Source organism: Haematobia irritans, chromosome 2 (genome assembly GCF_050003625.1).
Source record: "Haematobia irritans isolate KBUSLIRL chromosome 2, ASM5000362v1, whole genome shotgun sequence".
Lineage (NCBI taxonomy): Eukaryota > Metazoa > Arthropoda > Insecta > Diptera > Muscidae > Haematobia > Haematobia irritans.
This window is the reverse complement of record NC_134398.1, coordinates 50,729,111-50,756,936: the sequence shown is the minus strand read 5'-3', so window position 1 is coordinate 50,756,936 and position 27,826 is coordinate 50,729,111. Positions and strand designations below refer to the sequence as shown.

The 27,826-nt window shown below is 31.7% G+C and overlaps 1 protein-coding gene across 1 annotated transcript; it reads left to right on the top strand.

Moving 5' to 3' along the window:
* The first annotated feature begins 1,100 nt into the window (after positions 1–1,100).
* Positions 1,101–16,842, top strand: Ir40a (Ionotropic receptor 40a). Its single transcript, XM_075294034.1, has 10 exons — positions 1,101–1,260; positions 1,601–2,021; positions 2,089–2,257; positions 8,071–8,355; positions 8,413–8,866; positions 8,933–9,162; positions 9,221–9,395; positions 15,928–16,024; positions 16,095–16,399; positions 16,488–16,842. The coding sequence occupies exons 1-10, from the start codon at positions 1,161–1,163 to the stop codon at positions 16,634–16,636; spliced, it is 2,385 nt and encodes a 794-aa protein (XP_075150149.1). The 5' UTR covers positions 1,101–1,160; the 3' UTR covers positions 16,637–16,842.
* The last annotated feature ends 10,984 nt before the right edge of the window (positions 16,843–27,826 follow it).

Here is a 27,826-nt window from a genome sequence, read left to right as displayed (position 1 = left end):
AATTTATTTGGCATAAGCCGGCTATCAATGTAAAACCTTTTTTCGGAGGGTTCAAGTGTGGTTTTTGTTGGGTTTAATAAACTGCCTGAATTTATTCTGATAATTGGTTGATAGTTTTGCTGCAAGTAGAGGATGCTGATGAGGAATGTGGTAATTCCGAAACGTGCGTCCATCCAACCATCTTGCAGTCTATAGGGCTTTGCCCAAATAAATTTGACAAACATTCTTTTCCTCTGTTGGTTAAGCTACTCTTGTAGTTTAGTCAATGTATGGTTTTAAGCTGAAATAAAAAAACGACAACAATGCTTAAAGAACAAAACCAACAATAACAAAACAAAACAAATGGAAAAAGAAGAGGAGGCACGCTCAAAATAAACCCAGCCATGTGAATTCAAATCGATGATTTGACAGTGGCATAGGAAAAGAGATATGTTTGTTTCGAATTTATTTGGCATAAGCCGGCTATCAATGTAAAACCTTTTTTCGGAGGGTTCAAGTGTGGTTTTTGTTGGGTTTAATAAACTGCCTGAATTTATTCTGATAATTGGTTGATAGTTTTGCTGCAAGTAGAGGATGCTGATGAGGAATGTGGTAATTCCGAAACGTGCGTCCATCCAACCATCTTGCAGTCTATAGGGCTTTGCCCAAATAAATTTGACAAACATTCTTTTCCTCTGTTGGTTAAGCTACTCTTGTAGTTTAGTCAATGTATGGTTTTAAGCTGAAATAAAAAAACGACAACGAAACAAAAAAACTTTAAAAAATGCTCTGACATCATTGCCTACACAAGTTACCATGTTACCTCATCTACAATTTCCATAACCTATCTAAAAAAGAATTTCATATTTTTTCATATCTCACAACTTGACATCCAACATGACAATATGCATGTTGAAAAATATTGACAAGTGATATTTATAAGGCCACATACAACCATCACAACTGATGGGATAATAGTCCATCAATATAAGAACCTAGGGGTATTTTTAATCATAATGGAATATGATAGCCACCTTCAGGTGAAAGAACACCTGCAAACAAACTGACTATAAAAGGAAGATACCAGGGACTAGCCTAAGGCAAAATTAGTACGAAAATCCCATAGAACGTATTCGGTTCAGTGATGTAATTAAATACATTTGGATTTTATTAGAAATGAAATGAATTTCTTTAAAGGAATATTGTGTTTGGTGTTGGTTATACAAGTTACCGGCCTGCTTGATTGGATAGTCGAAAGGAATATATCGGATATGTCCATAGGTGAAAAAAAAACAAATCAAAATGATTTTATTTATAAAATTTGAATTCCAAATGAAATGCAGAAGTTTCTAGAAATTGAATAAAAAATATAAAAAAATAAAATTTTCAATCAATACCGATACTGTCCATAGCAGGATTCGAGTAAATCCCGAGGAAATATAAAATATGTAGGGAAAATAAAATTAGCTAGAAAATAAATTTCCAAAAAAGTATTTTTTTATAGTGGTTTTGGTAATCAAGAGAAAAGCTCCTCGGCCAATATAAAATTTATACTGTCTACTTGACTATGTCTTAATTACCACTCAGCATAATTCTAATACAGTTTTTTTTTCAATTTCAGGCCTATCTCAAGTTATAAAAGGCATTAAACCCATACAATTGGCAATTTGGTTGAAACCTTTGGAAGCGCCCGGTGACTCGGATATCTGTACTGAAAGTGAAATTGCCTTTCAAGACCTTCTCTTACATGTGGATGAATTCATACAAAAATTACATGAACTCAATTTCAAAACAGTCATTTTCTATGATGTAGAATTATTTTTTCGTTTTGTGGAGAGCAGTCTCATGGGCTCCATCGAAAGTGTTAATTTGATTTTTTCACAACCCGATGAATTAACTCAAATGATTTTTGATCGTAAATTGGCACATCGCTTGAGTCTATTCATATTCTATTGGGGTGCAAAATATTTACCTAAGAAATGGGATTTAAAATTTCATGAACCCATGAGGGCGGTGGTCTTAACCAGACCCCGAGAAAAGGCGTAAGTTTGCAGATGAATATTGTACCAAAATGTATTAAATTTTTAGCTATTATTTTTCATTTCATAGTTTCAGAGTCTATTACAATCAAGCTCATCCTCATGGTAATGGTCGCTTGTCTTTGGTTAGCTGGTATGATGGTGATAATTTGGGCTTAAGCAAGGAACCCTTGTTGCCTTCGACCAAACGTGTTTATTCGAATTTTCAAGGACGTGTATTTCGAGTTCCTGTTTTTCATGTAAGGACGAATAATCGTAATATATACACAAAAAAAAAAGATATCACCAAAATATATCCAATTAAAAAGTTGATTGAAGATGAAAAATTTTTCAATTAATAAATTAATTGATACAATTAACTTTTTAATCAAGATAGAAGCTTTAAGTTAATTAAGTCAATGATTGAAAATTTTTAATTATAAAGTTAATTGATACAATTAACTTTTTAATCAAACTCGGAAGACTAAGTCAGTTAAAACAAGTCGGGCAGGCCGACAATATTATATCCTGCACCACTTTGTACATCCACATTTTCGATACCATATCAAATCCGTCCAATGTATTGGGTGCTATATATAAATGGTTATGTTCCCATATACATATATTTAAATCTGAGCAGATCTGGACAGAGTTCTATAATATTTATAGACTTTAAATTTATGTCGGCTAATGCTCTGGGGTGGAACATAATGTTAGTAAAAAATATGAGAAACGTTTAAATCTGAACCAATTTTGAGGCAACTTCGCAAAAGTGCATTTATGATTTATCGGTCGTTGTATTAGAAATAAATGAACATTTGAGTCACTTTTACAAGTTTTCGACCTAGCAGTGGCGATTTTATAAGGCAAATGTGGCTATTTTGGCCATTTTTGCCCAAATCGTAAAAACGTATATATGGAAGCTATATCGAAATCTGAACCGATTTCAACCAAATTTGACATGTATATTTAGTATTTTAATTCTAATCCCTGAGCAAAATTTCACGTAAATCGGACTACAACTTTGTGGTCATGTAACGGAAAATCGGGCGAATGATATATATGGGAGCTACATCTAAATCTGAGCCGATTTCATTCAAAATTGGCACACTTGACTATAGTACTAATTGTTCTCCTTGTGCAAAATTTCAAGCAAATTAGGGTAAAAGTCTGACTTCTGGGACCATATACGTCCATACCGGGCGAATGAGATATATGGGAGCTATATCTAAATCTGAACCGATTTCAATCAAAATTGGCACACTTGACTATAGTACTAGTTGTTCTCCTTGTGCAAAATTTCAAGCAAATTAGGATAAAAGTCTGGCTTCTGGGGCCATATAAGTCCATATCGGGCGATATTTCGAGAGTACGCTAAGCCGACTTAGCATGTTTTGATGGAGTTCACTGTTTTTTATTCGGATTGATGTGAATTGCATCCTGTCAAAAGATCGAATTTATTGGACATTTCTATCAAAAGTTATGTTTAATATTGTACTTAGTCTGTGTCTAAAGTTTTAAAAAATGTTCAATCCAAAAAGGGCAAAAGCTGTGTTCGGTCTTAAGTGGTATAAGTAATTTTTAGCCATGTTCTATTATCACTATTTTGAGTTCGAACATACTAAAAAAATTATAAAAAATATGATTTTAAGTCCGCAAATAAGTGAATTTCTATCTTATACGAGTTTTGAGAAATTTCAAAAAACAAAACGTGTTTCTTGTTTCCTGTAAAAGTCACATTTTAGACTTAGCGCTCTGTGGAATGTAGACATCGATATGGGAGCTATATCTAAATCTGAACCGATTTCAATCAAAATTGCACACTTGACTATAGTACTACTTGTTCTCCTTGTGCAAAATTTCAAGCAAATTAAGGCAAAAGTCTGACTTCTGGGACCATATACGTCCATATCGGGCGAAAGAGATATGTGGGAGCTATATATAAATCTGAGCCGATTTCAATCAAATTTTGCACACTTGACTATACAAACAAGTATTGTGTTTGTGGTTCAGGGTAAAACTCTGGCTTTTGATCCATATAAGTGCATATCGGGCGAAAGATTTAAATGGGAGCATATCTAAATCTGAACCGATTTTTTTATACACACCACCATAGAATGGTGACGGGGGTATAATAAGTTTGTCATTCCGTTTGTAACACATCGAAATATCGATTTCCGACTATATAAAGTATATATATTCTTGATCAGGGAGAAATTCTAAGACGATATAAGTACGTCCGTCTGTCTCTCTGTCTGTTGTAATCACGATACAGCCTTCAATAATTAGGCTATCGTCCTGAAATTTGGCACAGATTCGTCTTTTGTTTGCAGGCAGGTCAAGTTCGAAGATGGGCTATATCGGTCCAAGGTTTGATATAGTCCCCATATAAACCGACCTCCCGATTTGGGGTCTTGGGCTTATAAAAACTGTAGCTTTTACACAATTTGCCTGAAATTGGCAATGTAGAGGTATTTTAGGACCATCGAAAAGTGTCCTATCGGTCCATGTTTTGGTATAGCCCCCATATGGACCGATTTCCCGATTTTGCTTCTTGGGCGTCTAGAAAGTGTATTTTCTATCCGATTTGCTTGAAATTCGAAACCTAGAGGTACTTGAGGACCACAAAAAGGGATGTATCGGTCCCCCATATAGACCGATCTGCCGATTTTACTTCTTGGGCTTCTAGAATCCGTAGTTTTTACCCACTTTGCCTGAAATTGGAAATCTAGAGGTGTTCTAGGACCTTAAAGAGGTGAGCTGAAAATGGTGAGTATCGGCCCATGTTTTGATATAGCCCCCATATAGACCGATCTCCCGATTTTAATTCTTGGGCTTCTAGAATCCGTAGTTTTCATCCAATTTGCCTGAAATTGGAAATCTAAAGGTATTCTAGGACAAAAAAGATGTGTGATGAAAATGGTGATTATCGGACCATGTTTCGATATAGCCCCCATATAGACCGATCTCCAGATTTACTTCTTGTGCTTCTAGAATCCGTAGTTTTTATCTAATTGTCTGAAATTGGAAATCTAGAGGTATTCTAGGACCATAAAGAGATGTGCCGAACATATTGAGTATCGGTACAGTTTTTAATATAGCCCCCTTATAAACCGGCCCTCCGATTTGGGGTCTAGATTCTAGAACTGTAATTAAATGTGCTGAAAACTGTGTGTATCCTTCCATGTTGTGGTATAGCCCCAATTACACCGAACTCCCGATTTAACACCTAGGGTTTCTAGAAATTGTAGTTTTTATCCGATTTGCCACAAATTGAAAATATACTGACATTTTAGACACATAACAAAGTGTATGTTATATGATTTAGTTTTATCGGTCCATTTGGTAAGGCCAACATATAGACCGATTTCAATTATTGAGGGTATAGAAGGCGCACTGATCATGAAAATTATTTGATACTGAACGCAAAATTTCCTGATTTTACTTCTCGTAGTCATTTAAATAATTGGGATAAAAATCCACAGATTTTAGATTTGAAATCAAGGCGTTTTTTCATCATTTTCTTGCGCACTTACAAGAGATGTTTATGACTCCTCTAAAACTCAAACAAAAAATGGTTCTTATAAATTCAGAATCTGATCTAGTCTTCATATGTAAAATCTTTCCATTTATCTGTGGGAAGCGTACTGGTTGAAATGATCTGCTTGGGAAAATATCTGTCATCAAACCGCCTAAAATTTTCAAAGGAAACTATTATATTTGATTCATGGTGGTGGGTATATAAGATTCGGCCCGGCTGAACTTGTTACTGTATATACTTGTTCCAAAATCAATAGGGTTCTATTCTAACCCAAAACAGAAACTTGTGCCAAATTTTAAGTCGATTGGACTAAAACTTCGACCTAGGCTTTGATCACAAAAATGTGTTCACAGACAGACGGATGGACGGACATGGCTAGATCGACTCAGGGACCCATCCTAAGCATTGTTGCCAAAGACAACATGTGTCTATCTCGTCTCCTTCTGGGTGTTGCAAACATATGCACTAACTTATAATACCCTGTTCCACAATGTGGCGCAGGGTATATAAAAAACCAAATCAAGGCGTTACAGAATAACAACGAACGAAAGTGATGAATTTTTTAAATAAAATTTTTTTCAAACAATGAATTTTTAGTCAAACTAAAAGCACAAAGTCCGATAATAATGTGATTGAAAATAGTTACGTTGTTAATTCAAAAAATGAATTGAGTTTTGCAATCAACATCAATTAAATTTTTAATTGAAGCAATTAAAAAATTAATTGAAAAATTAAAAAATATCAATTCATTTATTAATCACATATTTTTGATGCTCAATTAAAACTGTGATTGATATTGATTGATGAAAATGTTCATGATTGAAGGCATTTCAATTTAAAAAATTAATTGATCTATTAATTTGGTGATTGAATTAGAAAAAACAGTATATACGGCCGTAAGTTCGGCCAGGCCGAATCTTATGTACCTTCCACCATGGATTGCGTAGAAACTTCTACTAAAGACTGTCATCCACAATCGAGTTACTTGCCGATGACAACGTATCTTAAAACTTCTTAACAATTTCTTCTAAATTGTAAGTTAGTCCATGCGGGGTATATATTAAACAAAAAAGGCCGATTAAATACGTATATAATTCAGTTTGACAAAATGTTGGATAGAAATAAAATTTTGACAGAATTTTCTATAGAAATACAATTTTGACACAACTTTCTACCGTAATAAAATTTTGACTAAATTGTCTATAGAAATGAAATTTTGGTGGATTATTTTTGGCAATTTGGACCAATTTTTGTGTGATTGTCCATCGGCTATGTATAACTATAGACCGATATGGACCAATTTTTGCATAGCTGTTAGCGGCCCTATACTAGCGCAATGTACCAAATTTAAACCAAATCGGATGAATTGTGCTCTTCCAAGAGGTGTCGATCGATTTATATGGAGGCTATATATAACTTTGGACCGATATGGACAAATTTTTGCATGGTTATTAGAGACTATATACTAACACCACGTACCAAATTTCAACCAGATCGGAAGAAATTTGGTCCTTCAAGAGGCTCCGGAGGTCAAATCTGGGGATCGGTTTATATGGGGGCTATATATAATTATAGACCGATATGGACCAATTTTTGCATGGTTATTATACCCCATATACTAACACCACGTACCAAATTTACACAGGATCGGATGAAATTTGCTCTTCCAAGAGGCTCCGGAGGTCAAATCTGCGGATCGGTTTATATGGGGGCTATGTATACTTATAGACCGATATGGGCCAAATTTTGCATGGTTATTAGAGACTATATACCAACACCACGTACCAAATTTCAACCGGATCGGATGAATTTTGCTCCTGCAAGAGGCTCCGGAGATCAAATCTGGGGATCGGTTTATATGGAGGCTATATATAATTATGGACCGATATGAACCAATTTTTGAATAGTTGTTAGAGACCATATACTTACATCACGTACCAAATTTCAGCCGGATCGGATGAAATTTGCTACTCTTAGAGGCTCCGCAAGCCAAATGTGGGGATCGGTTTATATGGGGGAAATACGTAAAAGTGGTCCAATATGGCCCATTGGCAATACCATCCGACCTACAGCATGCCAAGTTACAAATCGATAGCTTGTTTCGTTCGGAAATTAGCGTGATTTCAACCAACGGACGGACGGACGGACATGCTTAGATCGACTCAGAATTTCACCACGACCCAGAATATATATACTTTATGGGGTCTTAGAGCAATATTTCGATGTGTTACAAACGGAATGACAAAGTTAATATACCCCCATCCTGTGGTGGAGGGTATATTAATTTTGTATGTAGTCGAAAATTCAATTTTTTTTTAAATTTTAAAATATAGAAAACTTGAAATTTCAAGTTTCACAAATTTTAAAAAAATCGAAAAATCAACATTTCCAGTTTTCAAAAAAGTCGAAAAAGATAAAAAAAGTCGGATTTTGGATTACATTCTCTAGTTCCATGTTAACTTAACTAACCAACCAGTCCTTTATGAATTCTCATATTTCTGTACAAATTTCTATGGCTTCTTCTCTTTTTAGAGCCCACCCTGGTTTTGGGTTAATTATGAAAATGAAACCCTGACAAACTCAACTCTAGATAATATGGTGTCCGTGGAGGATGTGTCGAGCGAGGAAACAGAAACGGAATTTCAAGAGGTCAATGTAACAGGAGGAAGAGATCATCGACTTTTAAAATTACTTGCTGAACATATGAATTTTGAATTTGTCTATATTGAAACACCGGGAAGGACTCAAGGTTCAGTGAGTAGTGATTCGGAATATAATGATTCGTACACAGGTGGCATAGGACTTCTACAGCAAGGGGTAAGATTCGATTGTATATACAAAAATATCTTCTATTCACTGAATCATCTTTAATAGTTAGGTGATCTTTTCTTGGGTGATGTCTCTTTGAGTTGGGAACGTCGTAAGGCCATTGAGTTCTCCTTTTTCACATTGGCTGATTCGGGAGCTTTTGCCACCCATGCCCCTCGGTTACTTAATGAAGCCTTGGCCATAATGAGGCCATTTAAAGCAAATGTGTGGCCTTATTTGATATTGACTATTATAGTATCTGGGCCAGTTTTCTATTTCATCATATATATGCCATTTCGTTGGCAAGAGGGTTTCAGCGAGAGCCGTAAGAAAAATTTAAAACTGCAAAAATTTCATATGACTTACATTAAGGAAATCACACCAATGGCTATGAAAATGAAAGAACGTATAACAGAGGGAGAAGGGAGGGTAAGAAAACAGCAAGAGGATAAAAATGAATTACCCGAGAATCTGTTTAATCGTTGCATATGGTTTACGTTACAGATATTTTTGAGGCAATGTAAGATCTGACACATTTTTTTCAGATTTAACAACAGCAAAATCTAATCCCTGTTTGCATTTATAGCCTGCCAAGAAATTTATCATGGATATCGTGCAAAATTTCTTATGATAGTCTATTGGATTGCTGCCACCTATGTTTTGGCTGATGTCTATTCGGCTCAATTGACTTCACAATTTGCCCGACCAGCTCGTGAGCCACCCATCAATACACTGCAACGTTTACAAAGGGCCATGATACAAGATGGTTATTTACTCTTTGTGGAAAGGGAAAGTTCATCTTTGGAAATGTTGGAGGTTTATACAAATGAATTTTATTTTGCATTGCATATTAAATATTAAATGTGATTTTTAGAATGGTACTGAAATCTTTCGCCAGTTATATGCTCTAATGAAACGACAAAGTCCCAATGAAGAAGGCTATTTAATCGATTCGGTGGAAGCTGGTATGCAGTTGATAACCGATGGCATGGAGAATAAGGCGGTATTGGGTGGCAGGGAAACTTTATATTTTAATATAAAACAACATGGTAAGTTATGTTGGACAGATATGGATATTAAGATTTAAAACAAATAGGAAAATAATGCATTAACTTCAATTATATTTCAATAAATTTGATAAAGATCGGTTAATAAATGAAAATTAACAAGCAGACAGCCAGGGCTATGTGAGTCTGAGCCTATTATTTTATATATTAAGAGTAAAATCTCTGGCGCTTATTTTATCGACTTTGTACTTTTTCATCAAAATTACTCTATATAGAGTTATTCTGCCCTAAATATGAACGTTTCTCAGATTTCAACTCAACTCAAAAATTATAAATAGCGCACATTAAAGAAATAAGAATATTCCAAAATGAGGATATTTTAGTTTTTATTGCAGGATCTCAACATTTTTGAGAGGAATATTGTCTATACCACATTCGTCCGCAAATGTGAAACGTGAAATGTGTTTTTTCCGCCACACTGAGGAACAGAGCATTATAAGATTATATATATTGAATGCATAGAGTCGGCCTCTGAGCCGGTTTTCTTACTGTTTTGTAGGTTGGTAGAATTCTTGATTTTTGTAGATTTTGCGAAGAGGCACTTCTTTTCTGTAGAAATAAAATCTTGACAAAATTTCTTATAGAATTAAAATTGGACAAAATTTTCTATAGAAATAAAATTTTGACACAATTTTCTATAGAAATAAATTTTTCTACAGAAATAAAACTTCCACAAAACTTTCTATACAAGTAAAATTTTAACAAAATTTTATATAGAAATAAATATTTTCAATAGAAATAAATTGCTGATAAAATTTTCCATAAAAATAAATAATAAAAATAAAATTTTGACAAAATTTCTTATAGAATTAAAATTGGACAAAATTGTTGATAAAAATTTCTATATATTTAAAATTTTTACAAAATTTTCTATAGAAATAAAATTTTTACAAAATTTTCGATAGAAATAAAATTTTGACAAAATTTTCTGTAGAAATAAAAATTTCTTTAGAAATAAAATTAGACAAAATTTTGACAAAATTTTCTACAAAAATAAAATTTTAACAAAATTTTCTATAGAAATAAGATTTTTACAAAATTTGCTACAGAAATAACATTGTCTATAGAAATAAAATTTGACAAAATTTTCTGTAGAAATAAATTTTTCTTTAGAAATAAAATTTTGATAAAATTTTCTATAGAAAAAAAAAAATACAAAATTTTTTATAAGCAAAAAATTTTGCAAAAATTTTCTCTGAAGCTACAATTTGACAAAATTTTCTATAGAAATAAAATTTTGACAACATTTTCTATAGAAATAAAATGTTGACAAAATTTTCTATAGAAATAAAATTTTGGCAAAATTGTCTATAGAAAAAAAATTTTGACAAAATTGTCTATAGAAATAAAATTTTGATAAAATTTTCTATATAAATAAAATTTTTACAAAATTTTCTGCAGAAATAAAATTTTTACAATATTTTTTTTTACATTTTCGTTGGAAATAATAATAAATAATAAAAATAAAATAAAATTTTGTCAAAATTTTCTATAGAAATAAAATTTTCTATAGACAAAAAAATACAAAATTTTCTATAGACATAAAATTTTGAAAAAATTTTCTATAAAACTACAATTTTGCCAAAATTTTCTATAGAAATAAAATGTTGATAAAATTTATATAGAAGTAAAATTTCGATAAAATTTTTTTATAGAAATAAAATTTTGATAAAATTTTCTATATAAAGAAAATTTTACAAAATTTTCTGCAGAAATAAAATTTTTACAATATATTTTTTTTAACATTCTCGATAGAATTAAAATTGGACAACATTTTCTATAGAAATAAAATTTTGACACAATTTTCTATAGAAATAAATTTTTCTACAGAAATAAAACTTCGACAAAACTTTCTATACAAGTAAAATTTTAACAAAATTTTCTATAGAAATAAATATTTTCAATAGAAATAAATTGCTGATAAAATTTTCCATAAAAATAAATAATAAAAATAAAATTTTGACAAAATTTCTTATAGAATTAAAATTGGACAAAATTGTTGATAAAAATTTCTATATAATTAAAATTTTTACAAAATTTTCTATAGAAATAAAATTTTTACAAAATTTTCGATAGAAATAAAATTTTGACAAAATTTTCTGTAGAAATAAAAATTTCTTTAGAAATAAAATTAGACAAAATTTCTTATAGAAATAAAATTTTGACAAAATTTTCTACAAAAATAAAATTTTAACAAAATTTTCTATAGAAATAAGATTTTTACAAAATTTGCTACAGAAATAACATTGTCTATAGAAATAAAATTTGACAAAATTTTCTGTAGAAATAAATTTTTCTTTAGAAATAAAATTTTGATAAAATTTTCTATAGAAAAAAAAATACAAAATTTTTTATAAGCAAAAAATTTTGCAAAAATTTTCTATAAAACTACAATTTGACAAAATTTTCTATAGAAATAAAATTTTGACAACATTTTCTATAGAAATAAAATGTTGACAAAATTTTCTATAGAAATAAAATTTTGGCAAAATTGTCTATAGAAATAAAATTTTGATAAAATTTTCTACATAAAGAAAATTTTTACAAAATTTTCTGCAGAAATAAAATTTTTACAATATATATTTTTTTAACATTCTCGATAGAAATAATAATTTGACAAAATTTCCTATAGAAATAAAATTTTGACAAATTTTTCTATAGGAATAAAATTTTTTATAGAAATAAAATTTTGATAAAATTTTCTATATAAATAAAATTTTTACAAAATCTTCTGCAGAAATAAATTTTTTACAATATTTTTTTTTGACATTTTCGATAAAAATAATAATTTGACAAAATTTCCTATATAAATAAAATTTTGACAAATTTTTCTATAGGAATAATATTTTTTCAGAAATAAGATTTTTACAAAATTTTATGCAGAAATAAAATTTTGACCAAATTATCTATAGAAATAAAATTTTGCAAAATAAGATTATTTTTAGAAACTAAAAAAAAATGTTAAAATCGGTCTAGATTTAAATATACGTATACTTTTACAATAGTCTTTAAATTTGATATTATGTAATTTTAGCACTTTTCGGCTTCTAAAAGTACATTTTTAATACATTTTTATATTAACTTTGTCATTCCGTTTGTAACACATCGAAATATTGCTCTAAGACCCCATAAAGTATATATATTCTGGGTCGTGGTGAAATTCTGAGTCGATCTGAGCATGTCCGTCCGTCTGTTGAAATCACGCTAACTTCCGCACGAAACAAGCTTGGCACAAGTAGTTGCTATTGATGTAGGTCGGATGGTATTGCAAATGGGCCATATCGGTCCACTTTTACGTATAGCCCCCATATAAACGGACCCCCAAATTTGGCTTGTGATTGCTCTAAGAGAAGCAAATTTCATCCGATCCGGCTGAAATTTGGTACATGGTGTTAGTATATGGTCTCTAACAACCATGCAGAAATTGGTCCATATCGGTCCACTTTTACGTATAGCCCCCATATAAACGGACCCCCAAAATTTGGCTTGCGATTGCTCTAAGAGAAGCAAATTTCATCCGATCCGGCTGAAATTTGGTACATGGTGTTAGTATACGGTCTCTAAGAACCATGCAGAAATTGGTCCATATCGGTCCATAATTACATATAGCCCCCATATAAACCGATCCCCCGATTTGGCTTGCGGAGCCTCTAAGAGAACCAAATTTCATCCGATCCGGCTGAAATTTGTACATGGTGTTGGTATATGTTCTCTAATGACAATCCAAAAATTGGTCCACATCGGCCCATAATTATATATAGCCCCCATATAAACCGATCCCCAGATTTGACCTCCGGAGCCTCTTAGAAGAGCAAAAGTAATCCGATCCGATTGAAATTTGGTACGTGGTGTTAGTATATGGTCTCTAACAACCATGCAAGAATTGGTCCATATCGGTCCATAATTATATATAGCCCCCATATAAATCGATCCCCAGATTTGTCCTCCGGAGCCTCGTGGAGGAGCAAAATTCATCCGATCCGGTTGAAATTTATAACATGGTGTTAGAATGTGGTCTCTAACAAACACGCAAGAATTGGTCCATATCGGTTCATAATTATATATAGCCCCCATATAAACCGATCCCCAGATTTGATCTCCGGAGCCTCTTGGAGGAGCAAAATTCATCCGATCCGGTTGAAATTTGCAACGTGGTGCTAGTATAGACCGTTAATAACCATGCCAAAATTGGTCCATATCGGTCTATAGTTATATATAGCCGATCCCCAATCACACAAAAATTGGTCCATATCGGTTCATAATCATGGTTGCAACTCGAGCCAAAAATAATCTAGCAATTTTTTTTTTATAGAAAACATTGTCAAAATGTTATTTCTATACAAAATTTTGTCAAAATTTTATTTCCATTTGTTTTGTTTTGTTATTGTTGGTTTTGTTCTTTAAGCATTGTTGTTGTTTTTTTATTTCAGCTTAAAACCATACATTGACTAAACTACAAGAGTAGCTTAACCAACAGAGGAAAAGAATGTTTGTCAAATTTATTTGGGCAAAGCCCTATAGACTGCAAGATGGTTGGATGGACGCACGTTTCGGAATTACCACATTCCTCATCAGCATCCTCTACTTGCAGCAAAACTATCAACCAATTATCAGAATAAATTCAGGCAGTTTATTAAACCCAACAAAAACCACACTTGAACCCTCCGAAAAAAGGTTTTACATTGATAGCCGGCTTATGCCGAAATAAATTCGAAACAAATATATCTCTTTTCCTATGCCACTGTCAAATCATCGATTTGAATTCACATGGCTGGGTTTATTTTGAGCGTGCCTCCTCTTCTTTTTCCATTTGTTTTGTTTTGTTATTGTTGGTTTTGTTCTTTAAGCATTGTTGTTGTTTTTTTATTTCAGCTTAAAACCATACATTGACTAAACTACAAGAGTAGCTTAACCAACAGAGGAAAAGAATGTTTGTCAAATTTATTTGGGCAAAGCCCTATAGACTGCAAGATGGTTGGATGGACGCACGTTTCGGAATTACCACATTTTTAAGCTGAAATAAAAAAACAACAACAATGCTTAAAGAACAAAACCAACAATAACAAAACAAAACAAATGGAAAAAGAAGAGGAGGCACGCTCAAAATAAACCCAGCCATGTGAATTCAAATCGATGATTTGACAGTGGCATAGGAAAAGAGATATGTTTGTTTCGAATTTATTTCGGCATAAGCCGGCTATCAATGTAAAACCTTTTTTCGGAGGGTTCAGGTGTGGTTTTTGTTGGGTTTAATAAACTGCCTGAATTTATTCTGATAATTGGTTGATAGTTTTGCTGCAAGTAGAGGATGCTGATGAGGAATGTGGTAATTCCGAAACGTGCGTCCATCCAACCATCTTGCAGTCTATAGGGCTTTGCCCAAATAAATTTGACAAACATTCTTTTCCTCTGTTGGTTAAGCTACTCTTGTAGTTTAGTCAATGTATGGTTTTAAGCTGAAATAAAAAAACAACAACAATGCTTAAAGAACAAAACCAACAATAACAAAACAAAACAAATGGAAAAAGAAGAGGAGGCACGCTCAAAATAAACCCAGCCATGTGAATTCAAATCGATGATTTGACAGTGGCATAGGAAAAGAGATATGTTTGTTTCGAATTTATTTCGGCATAAGCCGGCTATCAATGTAAAACCTTTTTTCGGAGGGTTCAAGTGTGGTTTTTGTTGGGTTTAATAAACTGCCTGAATTTATTCTGATAATTGGTTGATAGTTTTGCTGCAAGTAGAGGATGCTGATGAGGAATGTGGTAATTCCGAAACGTGCGTCCATCCAACCATCTTGCAGTCTATAGGGCTTTGCCCAAATAAATTTGACAAACATTCTTTTCCTCTGTTGGTTAAGCTACTCTTGTAGTTTAGTCAATGTATGGTTTTAAGCTGAAATAAAAAAACAACAACAAAATTTTATTTCTATAGAAAATGTTGTCAACATTTTATTTCTATAGAAAATGTTGTCAACATTTTATTTCTATAGAAAATGTTGTCAACATTTCATTTCTATATAAAATTTTGTTAAAATTTTATTTCTATAGAAAATTTTGTCAAAATTTTATTTCTATAGAAATTTTTTTCCAAATTTTATTTCTATAGAAAATGTTTTCCAAATTTTACTTCTATAGAAAATGTCAAAATTTTATTTTGTCAACATTTTATTTCTATAGAAACTTTAAACTTAATTATATACGTATTTAATCGGCCTTTTTTAGTTTAATATATACCACGTATGGACTATGTGGTATATATTACGGTGTTAGGATGTTTTAAGATACCTTGCCATCGGCAAGTGTTACCGCAACCCAAGTAATTCGATTGTGGATGACAGTCTTCAGCAGAAGTTTCTACGCAATCCATGGTGGAGGGTACATAAGCTTCGGCCTGGCCGTATATACTTGTTTTATTTCAGGGAAAAAAACTTTTTTTGTGTATTCTACCTATGATAATTTTCTCCCCTCAATGTGTCATAAAAACACTAACAGGAAGCATTTCTCCATAGGTTCAAAATCTTTTCAATTGAGCCAAAAACTCTACACCCGTTATTCGGCAGTAGCTGTGCAAATTGGTTGTCCTTTTTTGGATAGTTTAAATGATGTGTAAGTTAACAGCAACAAAAAATCAAAAATATAAAGACTATACTTTAATGATCTTTCCTGTATTCGTTAGCCTTATTCATCTTTTTGAAGGTGGCATTTTGGACAAAATGACCACGGCAGAATATGAAATACAATCTCGCATGATAACCAAAGAAATTTCAAAGAAAAAGAAATTCTCCCAAGAGAATCCTGGTGAGCCATCCGCAATACCATCACAGGACGAAACCAATACAGGCAAAGAGACAAATGGGCAAAGTGTCAATAATGAAGAGATTACTAAAATACCACAGGATACAATGACCATAATACAGCCATTGAATTTACGCATGCTACAAGGAGCCTTTATAGTACTAATAGTCGGCTACACGTTGGCAGGTAAGGGAAATGGAATTTCTTGCGATAACTTAGTTGAGAAAATTGTAATACGAAATTTGCATTTGTTTCGAAAATTTCTAATTTTCAGGTATAATGCTTGTGCTTGAATTCTTCAGTCACGGTATAAACTCAAACATAACCAGAGTGTGTAAAAATAATTTGCATACAATTCTCAAATGTTTAAAAAGAAAATTTTGGAAAACTGGGCGTTTGTTGCTTTTGCGCTTTACAAAATAATCCAACCAAAACTACTAAAAACCATCGCAACAAAAGAGAGCCTTTCATCTACATTGTTGATTGTAATGATTAAGCAAATATTTAATCATTGTTTGTATTTGTGTTTTTTGTTTGTTTTGCTGAAATTATCTTAGTTGTTGTTGCTGGTTTAAATTTCTTGTACGCTCTTGCATTATTCTTAATAAAGCTTTGTGTGTTTGTATGTATGTATTCATTAACTTTTCTTACAAACTCTATTAATAATCACCGAAGCATATAACCTAGCCTTGGCGAAACATCTGAATCTGAATCTATGGCTATGCAAACAAAAGACTTAAGCCACAAACTTTCTTTTGATGAAAATCTTTTGCCATATCAACAATAGCATCAAGAATCAAGTGCAAGTCAAACACCATTGCAATACAAAGCACATTTGTATTCTTTTTCTGATTTGATTGGCCTATTAATGATCTATTCTTGTTGTTGAATAGCAAACAATTGGTAATGAAGTGTTTATCCATATTGTTGATGCTGTTACTGTTGCTATTGATGATGATGATGGTGATGAATCGTGAGATCAACTAATTTGCAGTGAGTTACGGTTTATGGGAACACAAACATGTTCACTCACTGATCCACGGAGATAAATAAATTATTTCCTAAAGCAATTTCTAAAGTGATGAGAAAATAAAATTGTTTGCTGTGTATTTAAAAAATATGTGAACAAAGGAATGAATGAAAACGAAATGATTGCAGATGAGTTTTTTAGTTTTTATTTTGGAATTTCTTTTATTGTTATGTTATTGTCATTTTATACAAACGTTAGAAAAACAAGGATAAATAAATAGTAGCAAGTTTGCAGGGGGTTACATTTTAACCGTTTCACTACCGAAATAAACCCAGCGTTTAAAACTTTAATATTTCTTCTTTTGTATACCCTCCACCATAGGATGGGGGTATATTAACTTTGTCATTCCGTTTGTAACACATCGAAATATTGCTCTAAGACCCCATAAATTATATACATTCAGGGTCGTGGTGAAATTCTGAGTCGATCTGAGCATGCCCGTCCGTCCATCCGTCCGTCTTTTGAAATCACGCTAACTTCCGAACGAAACAAGCTATCGACTTGAAACTTGGCACAAGTAGTTGTTATTGATGTAGGTCGGATGGTATTGCAAATGGGCCTTATCTGTCCACTTTTACGTATAGCCCCCATATAAAGGGACCCTCAGATTTGGCTTGTTTGGCTTGTGGAGCCTCTAACAGAAGCATATTTCATCCGATCCGGCTGAAATTTGGTATATGGTGTTGGTATATGATCTCTAACAACCATGCAAAAATTGGTTCACATCGGTCCATAATCATATAAACCGATCCCCAGATTTGGCTTGCGGAGCCTCTAAGAGAAGCAAATTTCATCCGATCCGGTTGAAATTTGGTACATGGTGTCAGCATATAATCTATAACAACCACGCAAAAATTGGTCAACATCGGTCCTTAATTATATATAGCCCCCATATAAACCGATCCCCAGATTTGGTTAGTGGAGGCTCTAAGAGAAGCATATTTCATCCGATCCGGCTGAAATTTGGTACATGATGTTGGTATATGGTCTCTAACAACCATGCAAAAATTGGTCCACATCGGTCCATAATTATATATAGACCCCATATAAACCGATCTCCAGATTTGGCTTGCGAAGCCTCAAAGAGAAGCAAATTGCATCCGATCCGGCTGAAATTTGGTACATGGTATTGGTATATGGTATCTACTAACCATGCAAAAATTGGTCCACATCGGTTCATAATTATATATAGCCCCCATATAAGCCGATCCCCTGATTTGGCTTGCGAAGTCTCCAAGAGAAGCAAATTTCATCCAAGCCGGTTGTAATTTGGAACATGGTGTTAGTATATGATCTTTAACAACCGTGCCAGAATTGGTCCATATTGGTCCATAATTATATATAGCCCCCATATAAAACGTTCTCCAGATTTGACCTCCGGAGCCTCTTGGAGGAGCAAAATTCATCCGATCCGGATCAAATTAGGAACATGGTGTTAGTATATGGTCGCTAACAACCATACCAAAATTGGTTCAATCACACAAAAATTGGTCCATATCGGTTCATAATCATGGTTGCAACTAAAGCCAAAAATAATCTACCAAAATTTTATTTATATAGAAAATTTTGTCAAAATTTTGATTCTATAGAAAATTTTGTCAAAATTTTATTTCTATAGAAAATTTTGTTCAAATTTTATTCGGTTCATAATCATGGTTGCCACTCGAGCCAAAAATAATCTACCAAGATTTTATTTCTATAGAATATTTTGTCAAAAGTTTATTTCTATGGGAAATTTTGTCAAAATTTTCTTTCTATAGAAAATGTTGTCAAAATTTTTATTTCTATAGAAAATTTTGTGAAAATTTTATTTTTATAGAAAATGATGTCAAAATTTTATGTCTACTTTGTCAAACTGAATTACATACGTATTGGATCGATATTTTTTGATTTAATATATACCACGTATGGACTTACATACAATTTAGAAGATGGCGTTAGGAGGTTTTAAGATACCTTGCCATCGGCAAGCGTTACCGCAACTTAAGTAATTCGATTGTGGATGGCAGTGTTTAGAAGAAGTTTCTACGCAATCCATGATGGAGGGTACATAAGCTTCGGCCTGGCCGAACTTACGGCCGTATATACTTGTTATTGATGTAGGTCGGATGGTATTGCAAATGGGCCCCCATATAAACCAGTCCCCAGATTTGGCTTGCGGAGCCTCAACGAGAAGCAAATTTGATCCGATCCGTTTGAAAATTGGTACGTGGTATTAGTATTTCGTAAAGGCCGCAGCTGTACGACAGTTCGAGTGATAACTCGAACATCCTGAGCTGTGTAGACAGCATAAATAATAGTTTGAGACGGGTCAATCAATGGGCGATAGACAATGGATTGAAGCTTAACCCTGGGAAGACGAAGTGTTTAGTTTTGTTGCGTAGGACTTTTGACCCGAGCGCATTACCAATGATCTCCATTGACGGTTGTCAAATTGAATATGCCACATACGCGAAGAATTTGGGTGTGACATTTGATACGGGACTATCTTGGAACCGACATATAGACATCACCATAGGAACTGTGTATGGTATGCTTCGAAATCTCTGGAACATACAATATTTTATTTCTACGCACATTCGTTTACTGATTGCCAAGACATACTTACTTTCGAGACTCACATATTGCTGTGAAATTTTTGCAAATTGTGATTATATCCATAAGAGGAAACTGCATCCATAAGAGGAAACTGCATTTAACGATATAACCCGATTTGTATATGGTGTTGGGCGTTATGAAAGTATTTCTAGATACAGTTCTCAAATCTGTCAAATGACTTTTATGAACCTGCTGAATTTCAGATGCCTAATATTTCTTCACAAAATAATTTATTCGGGCGAACCGAAATATCTGCTTCAAAGATTACATTTTTCACGATCGTCTAGGATAAAATTAATCATTCCAATTAGGTCTCGTTATATGGTATCGGATAGACAATTTCTCATATTTACTTCTCGGCAGTGGAACAATCTAACTTCGCATTTGATAAGCACAAGTAATCACCAACAATTTAAGAATAGACTGCAAAATCATTTTTCTTTGATGACATAAGTTAATATTTTAAGCATTTATGTATGTATAATATTTATTTAATTTGTCAAATAGATGTATATTTCGAGGGAATTAGATTAAATATAAATGTTATTTGTTTATTATTGTTATTCAATTAAAAAAAATATATGTTTATTTTTTATTTTTATTATTATTATTTTTTTATTATTATTTTTATTTCTATTATTTTAATTATTATTATTATTATTATTATTATTATTATTATTATTATTATTATTATTATTATTATTATTATTATTATTATTATTATTATTATTATTATTATTATTATTATTATTATTATTATTATTATTATTATTATTATTATTATTATTATTATTATTATTATTATTATTATTATTATTATTATTATTATTATTATTATTATTATTATTATTATTATTATTATTATTATTATTATTATTATTATTATTATTATCATTATTATTATTATTATTATTATTATTATTATTATTATTATTATTATTATTATTATTATTATTATTATTATTATTATTATTATTATTATTATTATTATTATTATTATTATTATTATTATTATTATTATTATTATTATTATTATTATTATTATTATTATTATTATTATTATTATTATTATTATTATTATTATTATTATTATTATTATTATTATTATTATTATTATTATTATTATTATTATTATTATTATTATTATTATTATTATTATTATTATTATTATTATTATTATTATTATTATTATTATTATTATTATTATTATTATTATTATTATTATTATTATTATTATTATTATTATTATTATTATTATTATTATTATTATTATTATTATTATTATTATTATTATTATTATTATTATTATTATTATTATTATTATTATTATTATTATTATTATTATTATTATTATTATTATTATTATTATTATTATTATTATTATTATTATTATTATTATTATTATTATTATTATTATTATTATTATTATTATTATTATTATTATTATTATTATTATTATTATTATTATTATTATTATTATTATTATTATTATTATTATTATTATTATTATTATTATTATTATTATTATTATTATTATTTCTATTATTTTTAATATTTACACTGTTGTCACACTTTTATTATAATAACTTTTGCATACAGTACTAATTATAAGTTCATACTTCTTGTACTGATATGGATCAATAAAGAAAGAAAGAAAGAAAGCCTCTTGGAAGAGCAAAATCCGATTGAAACTTTGTACGTGGTGTTAGTATTTGGTCTGTAACAACAATGCAAACATTGGTTCATAATTACACATAGCCCCCATATAAACTGATGCCCAGATTTGACCTCCGGAGCCTCTTGATGGAGCAAAATTCATCCGATCCGGTTGAAATTTGGTGTATTTCGCTAGTGAATGCCCAATAACAACCACCAAAATTGGTCCGTATCGATCTATATTATATATAGCCCCCAAATAAACCGATCCCCAATCACAGAAAAATCATGATTGCCACTCGAGCCAAAGATAGTCTACCAAAATTTTATTGCCATAGAAAATTTTGTCAAAGCTTTATATATCTATGGAAAATTTTGTCAGAATTTTATTTCTGTAGAAAATTTTGTCAAAATGTTTATTGTATAGAAAATATATGAAGCATTTCACAGTTAGGGAGGAATATTTTGGAAAATCTTCCAAAACATCAAGATTCTACCAATTCTACCAATCATAATTGTATATATGGGTGCTATATACAATTATGAACACGAGTCTACCAAAAATGGCAGATTTTTTACTGTTTGGTAGCGACCCCGATATTTCAAATCTGGCTCTGTATGTTAATTACCGCACAAAAGTACATATCAGTTCGTAATTATTTCTTCCCTATATATACTAGTCAAGAACTGAATATATACACAGAAAAAAATATCACCAAAATATTTCCAATTAAAAAGTTAATTGAATTTGAAATTTTTTTCAATTAATAAATGAATTGGTACAATTAACTTTTTAATCAAGATAGAAACATTAAGTTAATTAAGTCAATGATTGAAAATTTTAAAATTTTTAATTAAAAAGTTAATTGATACAATTAACTTTTAATCAAATTCGGAAGACTAAGTCAGTTTATGATGTTGATGAACATTTTTTTAAATTTTTAATTAATTTTTTTTTCAAACAATCAATTGTTAATCCAAATAAAAATTCTAAGCCAATTCAGAATTTAATTGAAAATAGTTACATTTTTTAATTAATAAATTAATTGAGTTTTGCAATCAACATCAATTAAATTTTTAATTGAATCAATTAAAAAATTAATTGAAATATGACAATGAAATCAATTAATTTTTTAATCAAGAATTTTTTCTATGCCCAATTAAAACTGTGATTGATACTATCATTTTCGTGATTGAAGACATTTCAATTAAAAAATTAATTGGATCAATTAATTTCGTGATTGAATCAGAAAAATTTTTTTTTGTGTGTACGTATGTAATCGACCTTTCTTTTGTCTACTATATATCCCGCATGGAGTAACTTACAATTTAGAAGATGATGTTAAGAAGTTTTAAGATGCCTTGCCATCGGCCGCATCCCAAGTAATTTAATTGTGGATGACCGTCTTTAGTATGGTAGTATGGTGAATTCAGCCGAGGTCATAGACGAATTTTGTGAAGGTCGTAAAAAACCAATTGTTTTTCCGGAAACCATTGATGCTGGGCACCAACTGATATTCAAAGATCGTCATATGATCTATCGTGAGATTGAGACAACCTTAGGCATTAGCAGAACTAGCATACACTCAATATTGAATGAGCATTTGACCGTCAAAAATTTGTTCGTGTTGGATCCCACACAATTTGCCAATCGCTCAAAAACAGGCTCGTGTCGGTTGGTCCAAAGAAATGCTCCAAAAATACGATCGCCGAGCTTCGAAACACGTCTACGACATCGTGACATATGATGAATCATGGATTTATGCGTATGAGTCCGAAAGTAAACAGCAGTCGACTGTTCGTCAATGGAAGAAGTGCTCAATGCGTCTAGAATGCATTTCTGGGAGAGTGGCAAAACAGCTTCGATAATTGGTTCAAACGCATGCAAAAGTGTATAGATCATAATGGAGAATATTTTGAAAAGAAATAAAACATTTTTCGATGATTATTCTTATTTGTTTTTGATCTCAAATTCCAAAATATAAAAAGCAACCCTCGTAGATGGTGCGCCAAGTTTGGATTCGGGTGTATAAAGAAAATCTATATCACTGTGTACAACTTGCTATAAGATATTTTAATTTAATTGCATTACAAAAAACCAAAAATATAGTAATATGCCCTTTAGAAGACGCTCGCTTAAACAAAAGACTCGAGACACAAACTTGCTGGAAATAAAAGAATAAAATTCTTCTAAACATTGATCAATAATAATTAGATTCCATTCAAATCGCTTTAATTGTATTAACAAAGCCTAAAATATTGTGCTATACCCTCTAGAAGGCGCTCTGCAAAACAAAAGACTTAAGACACAAACTAGTTGCACAGAACTAAAGCCCAAAATGTCATAGACAAAGACAATTTGTATTTATTCTTAGGCTATTGTTGGAGAATTGAGAAATTTTATTTTTTCTTCTAATTAACGGTACATCTTGAATATCCATTCATAATTATCATATGTAACAACATGACATCTACAGCTGCTGCAGAGCACTGACGAGAAGATGTACGAATGTCTAAAATATCCGAAATGCATATAAATTTTCTTCTTTTGAAGGGATACAAATATTGTTGGCTCATATTCCTATTTCATTCCAAATACCCCAAAACGTGCAGAGTAGTTGTCTCCAGCCGTTCCGTGTTTATTTTAAGCTTGACATGACACTGGACTATGGGAAAAAACCAATGCGACTGAGGGAGGTTAGCATCGATCAAACGAAGGAAAAAACACAACAAAATATGTTCAACTAGTTAAAACCCAAAAGCTGATGCTAAGGCTACAATGACTGCATCTAAATTAGATCTTACGCTTGAAGCCGAATCTGATGCTGTGTCTGTGACTTTGGCTGTTTATCACTTTTGGATGGTTATCAGCTTGACAGTCATGTGAACCATCTAACGTTGACATTAATTCCAACTTGTGACTTTATTTCTGGTCTTTATTCATTTCTCCCGTGCTCGCTCACTCAAATGTATCCCCCAAGCCTTGGTAAAAGATGACAATGGCAGAAAATAAAATTTGTAAGACCCCTTTTGATGAAAAAAAAAAAAACAACAACAACAACAAAAGGAGGTGTTTACCAGTGGTTGATGACAATGGTGATTAGTTGGGAGTTTTAGTTGCTATAAAACACAATGGGATATAAATTTCAAATGCTTTAAAGTAATTTTCTACCATTTGTAATAATTTTCACTACAGTTCAAGCAGTAAAGGAGGGATATAAAAACAAAGAATTTATTAAATAATGATTATAAGGGTCCTAAACAAATGAGTGATATAGGTCCATAAGTTGTAGATGTGATGCTCGACTCCGACTCCGGAGTCGACTCGGGGTAATAGAACGAAATCTCATTTTAATACCACTAATTTGTGGATTGTACTAAAAATGCATCGATATAAAATATCTTATTTATTTGTGTGTGCAAGCGAGCCTTAAATTTCATATTTAATGTCAATTGAAATCTATATTTCAAATTTAAAGCAAAGTGGCTCGTACATTTAATAAATTAATTTATGACATAAGTCTATATAGACGTCCCGCTACAATATGAGCAGATACCAACAATCTTCAGTATATGTACATATATAACAAGTATATACGGCCGTAAGTTCGGCCAGGCCGAATCTTATGTACCCTCCACCATGGATTGCGTAGAAACTTCTACTAAAGACGGTCATCCACAATTAAATTACTTGGGTTGCGACCGATGACAAGGCATCTTAAAACTTCTTGACATCCTCTTCTAAATTGTAAGTTAGTCCAGGCGAGATATATAGTAAACAAAAGAAAGGTCGATTAAATACGTATATATTCAGTTCTTGACCGGTATATATAGGGAAGAAATATTTACGAACCAATATGAACTTTTGTGCAGTAATTATCGCTTTATATGGGGGCCATATACAATTATGAACACTAGTCTACCAAAAATGGAAGATTTTTTTCTGTTTGGTAGATTGGTAGAATTCTTAATAATTTGGAAGATGTTGCAAAATATTCCTCTCCAACTATGAAATGCTTCATAAATTTTCTATAGAAATAAAATTTTGAAATAAAAGAAGAAATAAGAAATAATATTTTGACAAAATTTTCTATAGAAATAAATTTGTTGTTTTGATCTCAGCTTTAAAACCATTGTGTTGACTAAACTATAAGAGTAGCTTAAAAAACAGAGGAAAATAATGTTTGTCAAATTTATTTGGACAAAGCCCTATAGACTGCAAGAAATTTTTGACAAAATTTTGTATATACTTTGACAAAATTTCCTAAAGACATAAAATATAAAGGTTTATATTCGCATATACAAATATTTAAATCTGAACCGATTTGGACGAAAGCGAGCCCTGAGACGAAAAACAATGTTTGAAAAAACAAAACAATATGGGATATATAAAGCTAGAACCATATTTACACACAGATATATATCTACTTCTAGTTCTAGTCAAGATGGGTGGTGAGTTGTGTGCTTTTGAACAATATTTGACCGCATAGGGTCAAACGATTCTTTGGAAAGTCTGGCAAAAACATTTGGAAGTTCTTCCAAAGGCGCAACTTTAAGAGCACTTCGAGAAGATGAACTACTAAAGATGTTCTTTATTTTAACTACACAGGAAGTTCTTTTAATTCATTTTTTTCTTATTTTAAAGAAAAATTGTACGGTGTGGCCAATCTTCGAGCGTGAAGTCTGCCGACATACGTATATAGCCATACCCTTTTAAAATAAATTAAAGATAAATAATATCAATGTTTTGAAATGTTTACCATAAAGTACATTTTTAAGGTGGTGGGCATTAAAATGGATGGATTTTTGTATCGATTCCTAGCTAAAGATGCGGCTTCTTTAAATTAAGGACATTTTTGGGGAGCTATTTAGCTTTAAATCTATGCTTTATAAAATTAAAATTGGGATATAGATCTTATTTATCAAATTTCTTTTCCAAACAAATGCCGGTTTAAAAATCAAAATTATAACACTTACTTCAAAGTAAAAAATATTTTCTTAATTAAAACAAAAAAAAACAAATCAAAAATGTGTTTCTTTACTTTAAGGAAATTTGGCATTACTTCAAAGACATACGACTTTAACGGAGGAACTAAAATTTGCAAAATTTGTGTCCTAAATTTAATAAAAAATGTTTAATAAAAAATGTCAATGTTTCCCTTCCTTCCTTCCTTACTTTTAATTAAAATTCCATTATTTTTAAGAAATTTGCCTTCAACATTGTGTAATCTTTAATGCCACTTTGCACAGATAAATTTGACAAACATACTTTTCCTCTGTTCGTTGGTTGCATCCATGGTTTCAGGAACAACAACTCATTTTGTATCTTAAATTCTCTGATTTTTTGGAACCTTTTTATTAGAGGTGTGTACGTGACACGAAATTGTCGTGACTCACGAAAATTTTCGCGACTCGTGCGTGAGTCGTGAGTCACGCTCATGACAACAGCGTGAGTGTGCGTGAGCGTGCTTAACAAACCAAAATGTCGTGCGTGAGTCACGAAAATAATATCTTCGTGAGTGTGCGTGAGTAACGAATTACACTCACGAAAATATTCCTGCTCACCAACATAAAACGCTTAAGAGTTAAATTCAACTACAATTTTAATGACACCTGGGATGTTAAGAGTTTAATAACACTCTCGATTTTAATAATGATCATGTTTTCAGACACTTCGGTAAGGTAAATTAATCATTAAATTATTCGTGAGTCACGGTATTTTTCGTGAGTCACGACGTTTTCGTGCGTGAGTGTGCTTGAGTACAAATTTTCTATTCTTGAGTGTGCGTGAGTCCTACCAAAAAATATCGTGCGTGAGTGTGCGTGAGTATGATTTTTCAGTCGTGAGTGTGCGTGAGCGTGAGTAACCTATTACTCACGTGCACACCTCTACTTTTTATACCCTCCACCATAGAATGGGGGGTAAATTAACTTTGTCATTCCGTTTGTAACACATCGAAAGATTGCTCTACGGCCCCATAAAGTATATATATTCTGGGTCGTGGTGAAATTCTGAGTCGACCTAAGCATGTCCGTCCGTCCGTCTGTTGAAATCACGCTAACTTCCGAACGAAACAAGCTATCGACTTGAAACGTGGCACACGTAGTTGCTATTGATGTAGGTCGGATGGTATTGCAAATGGGCCATATCGGCCCTCTTTTACGTATAGCCCCCATATAGACGAATCCCCCGATTTGGCTTGTGGAGCCTCTAAGAGAAACATATTTTATCTGATCTGGGTGAAATTTGGTACATGGTGTTGGTATTTATATGGTCTCTAACAACCATGCAGAAATTGGTCCACATCGGTCCATAATTATATATAGCC

Excerpts from the sequence above, each read along its gene's own strand:
- Ir40a (XM_075294034.1), top strand. The coding sequence starts at position 1,161 with ATGAATTTCTTTAAAGGAATATTGTGTTTGGTGTTGGTTATACAAGTT. Across the intron at positions 8,356-8,412 it reads TAGGACTTCTACAGCAAGGG|TTAGGTGATCTTTTCTTGGG; the intron begins GTAAGATTCGAT and ends CATCTTTAATAG. Across the intron at positions 9,396-15,927 it reads TTTTAATATAAAACAACATG|GTTCAAAATCTTTTCAATTG; the intron begins GTAAGTTATGTT and ends ATTTCTCCATAG.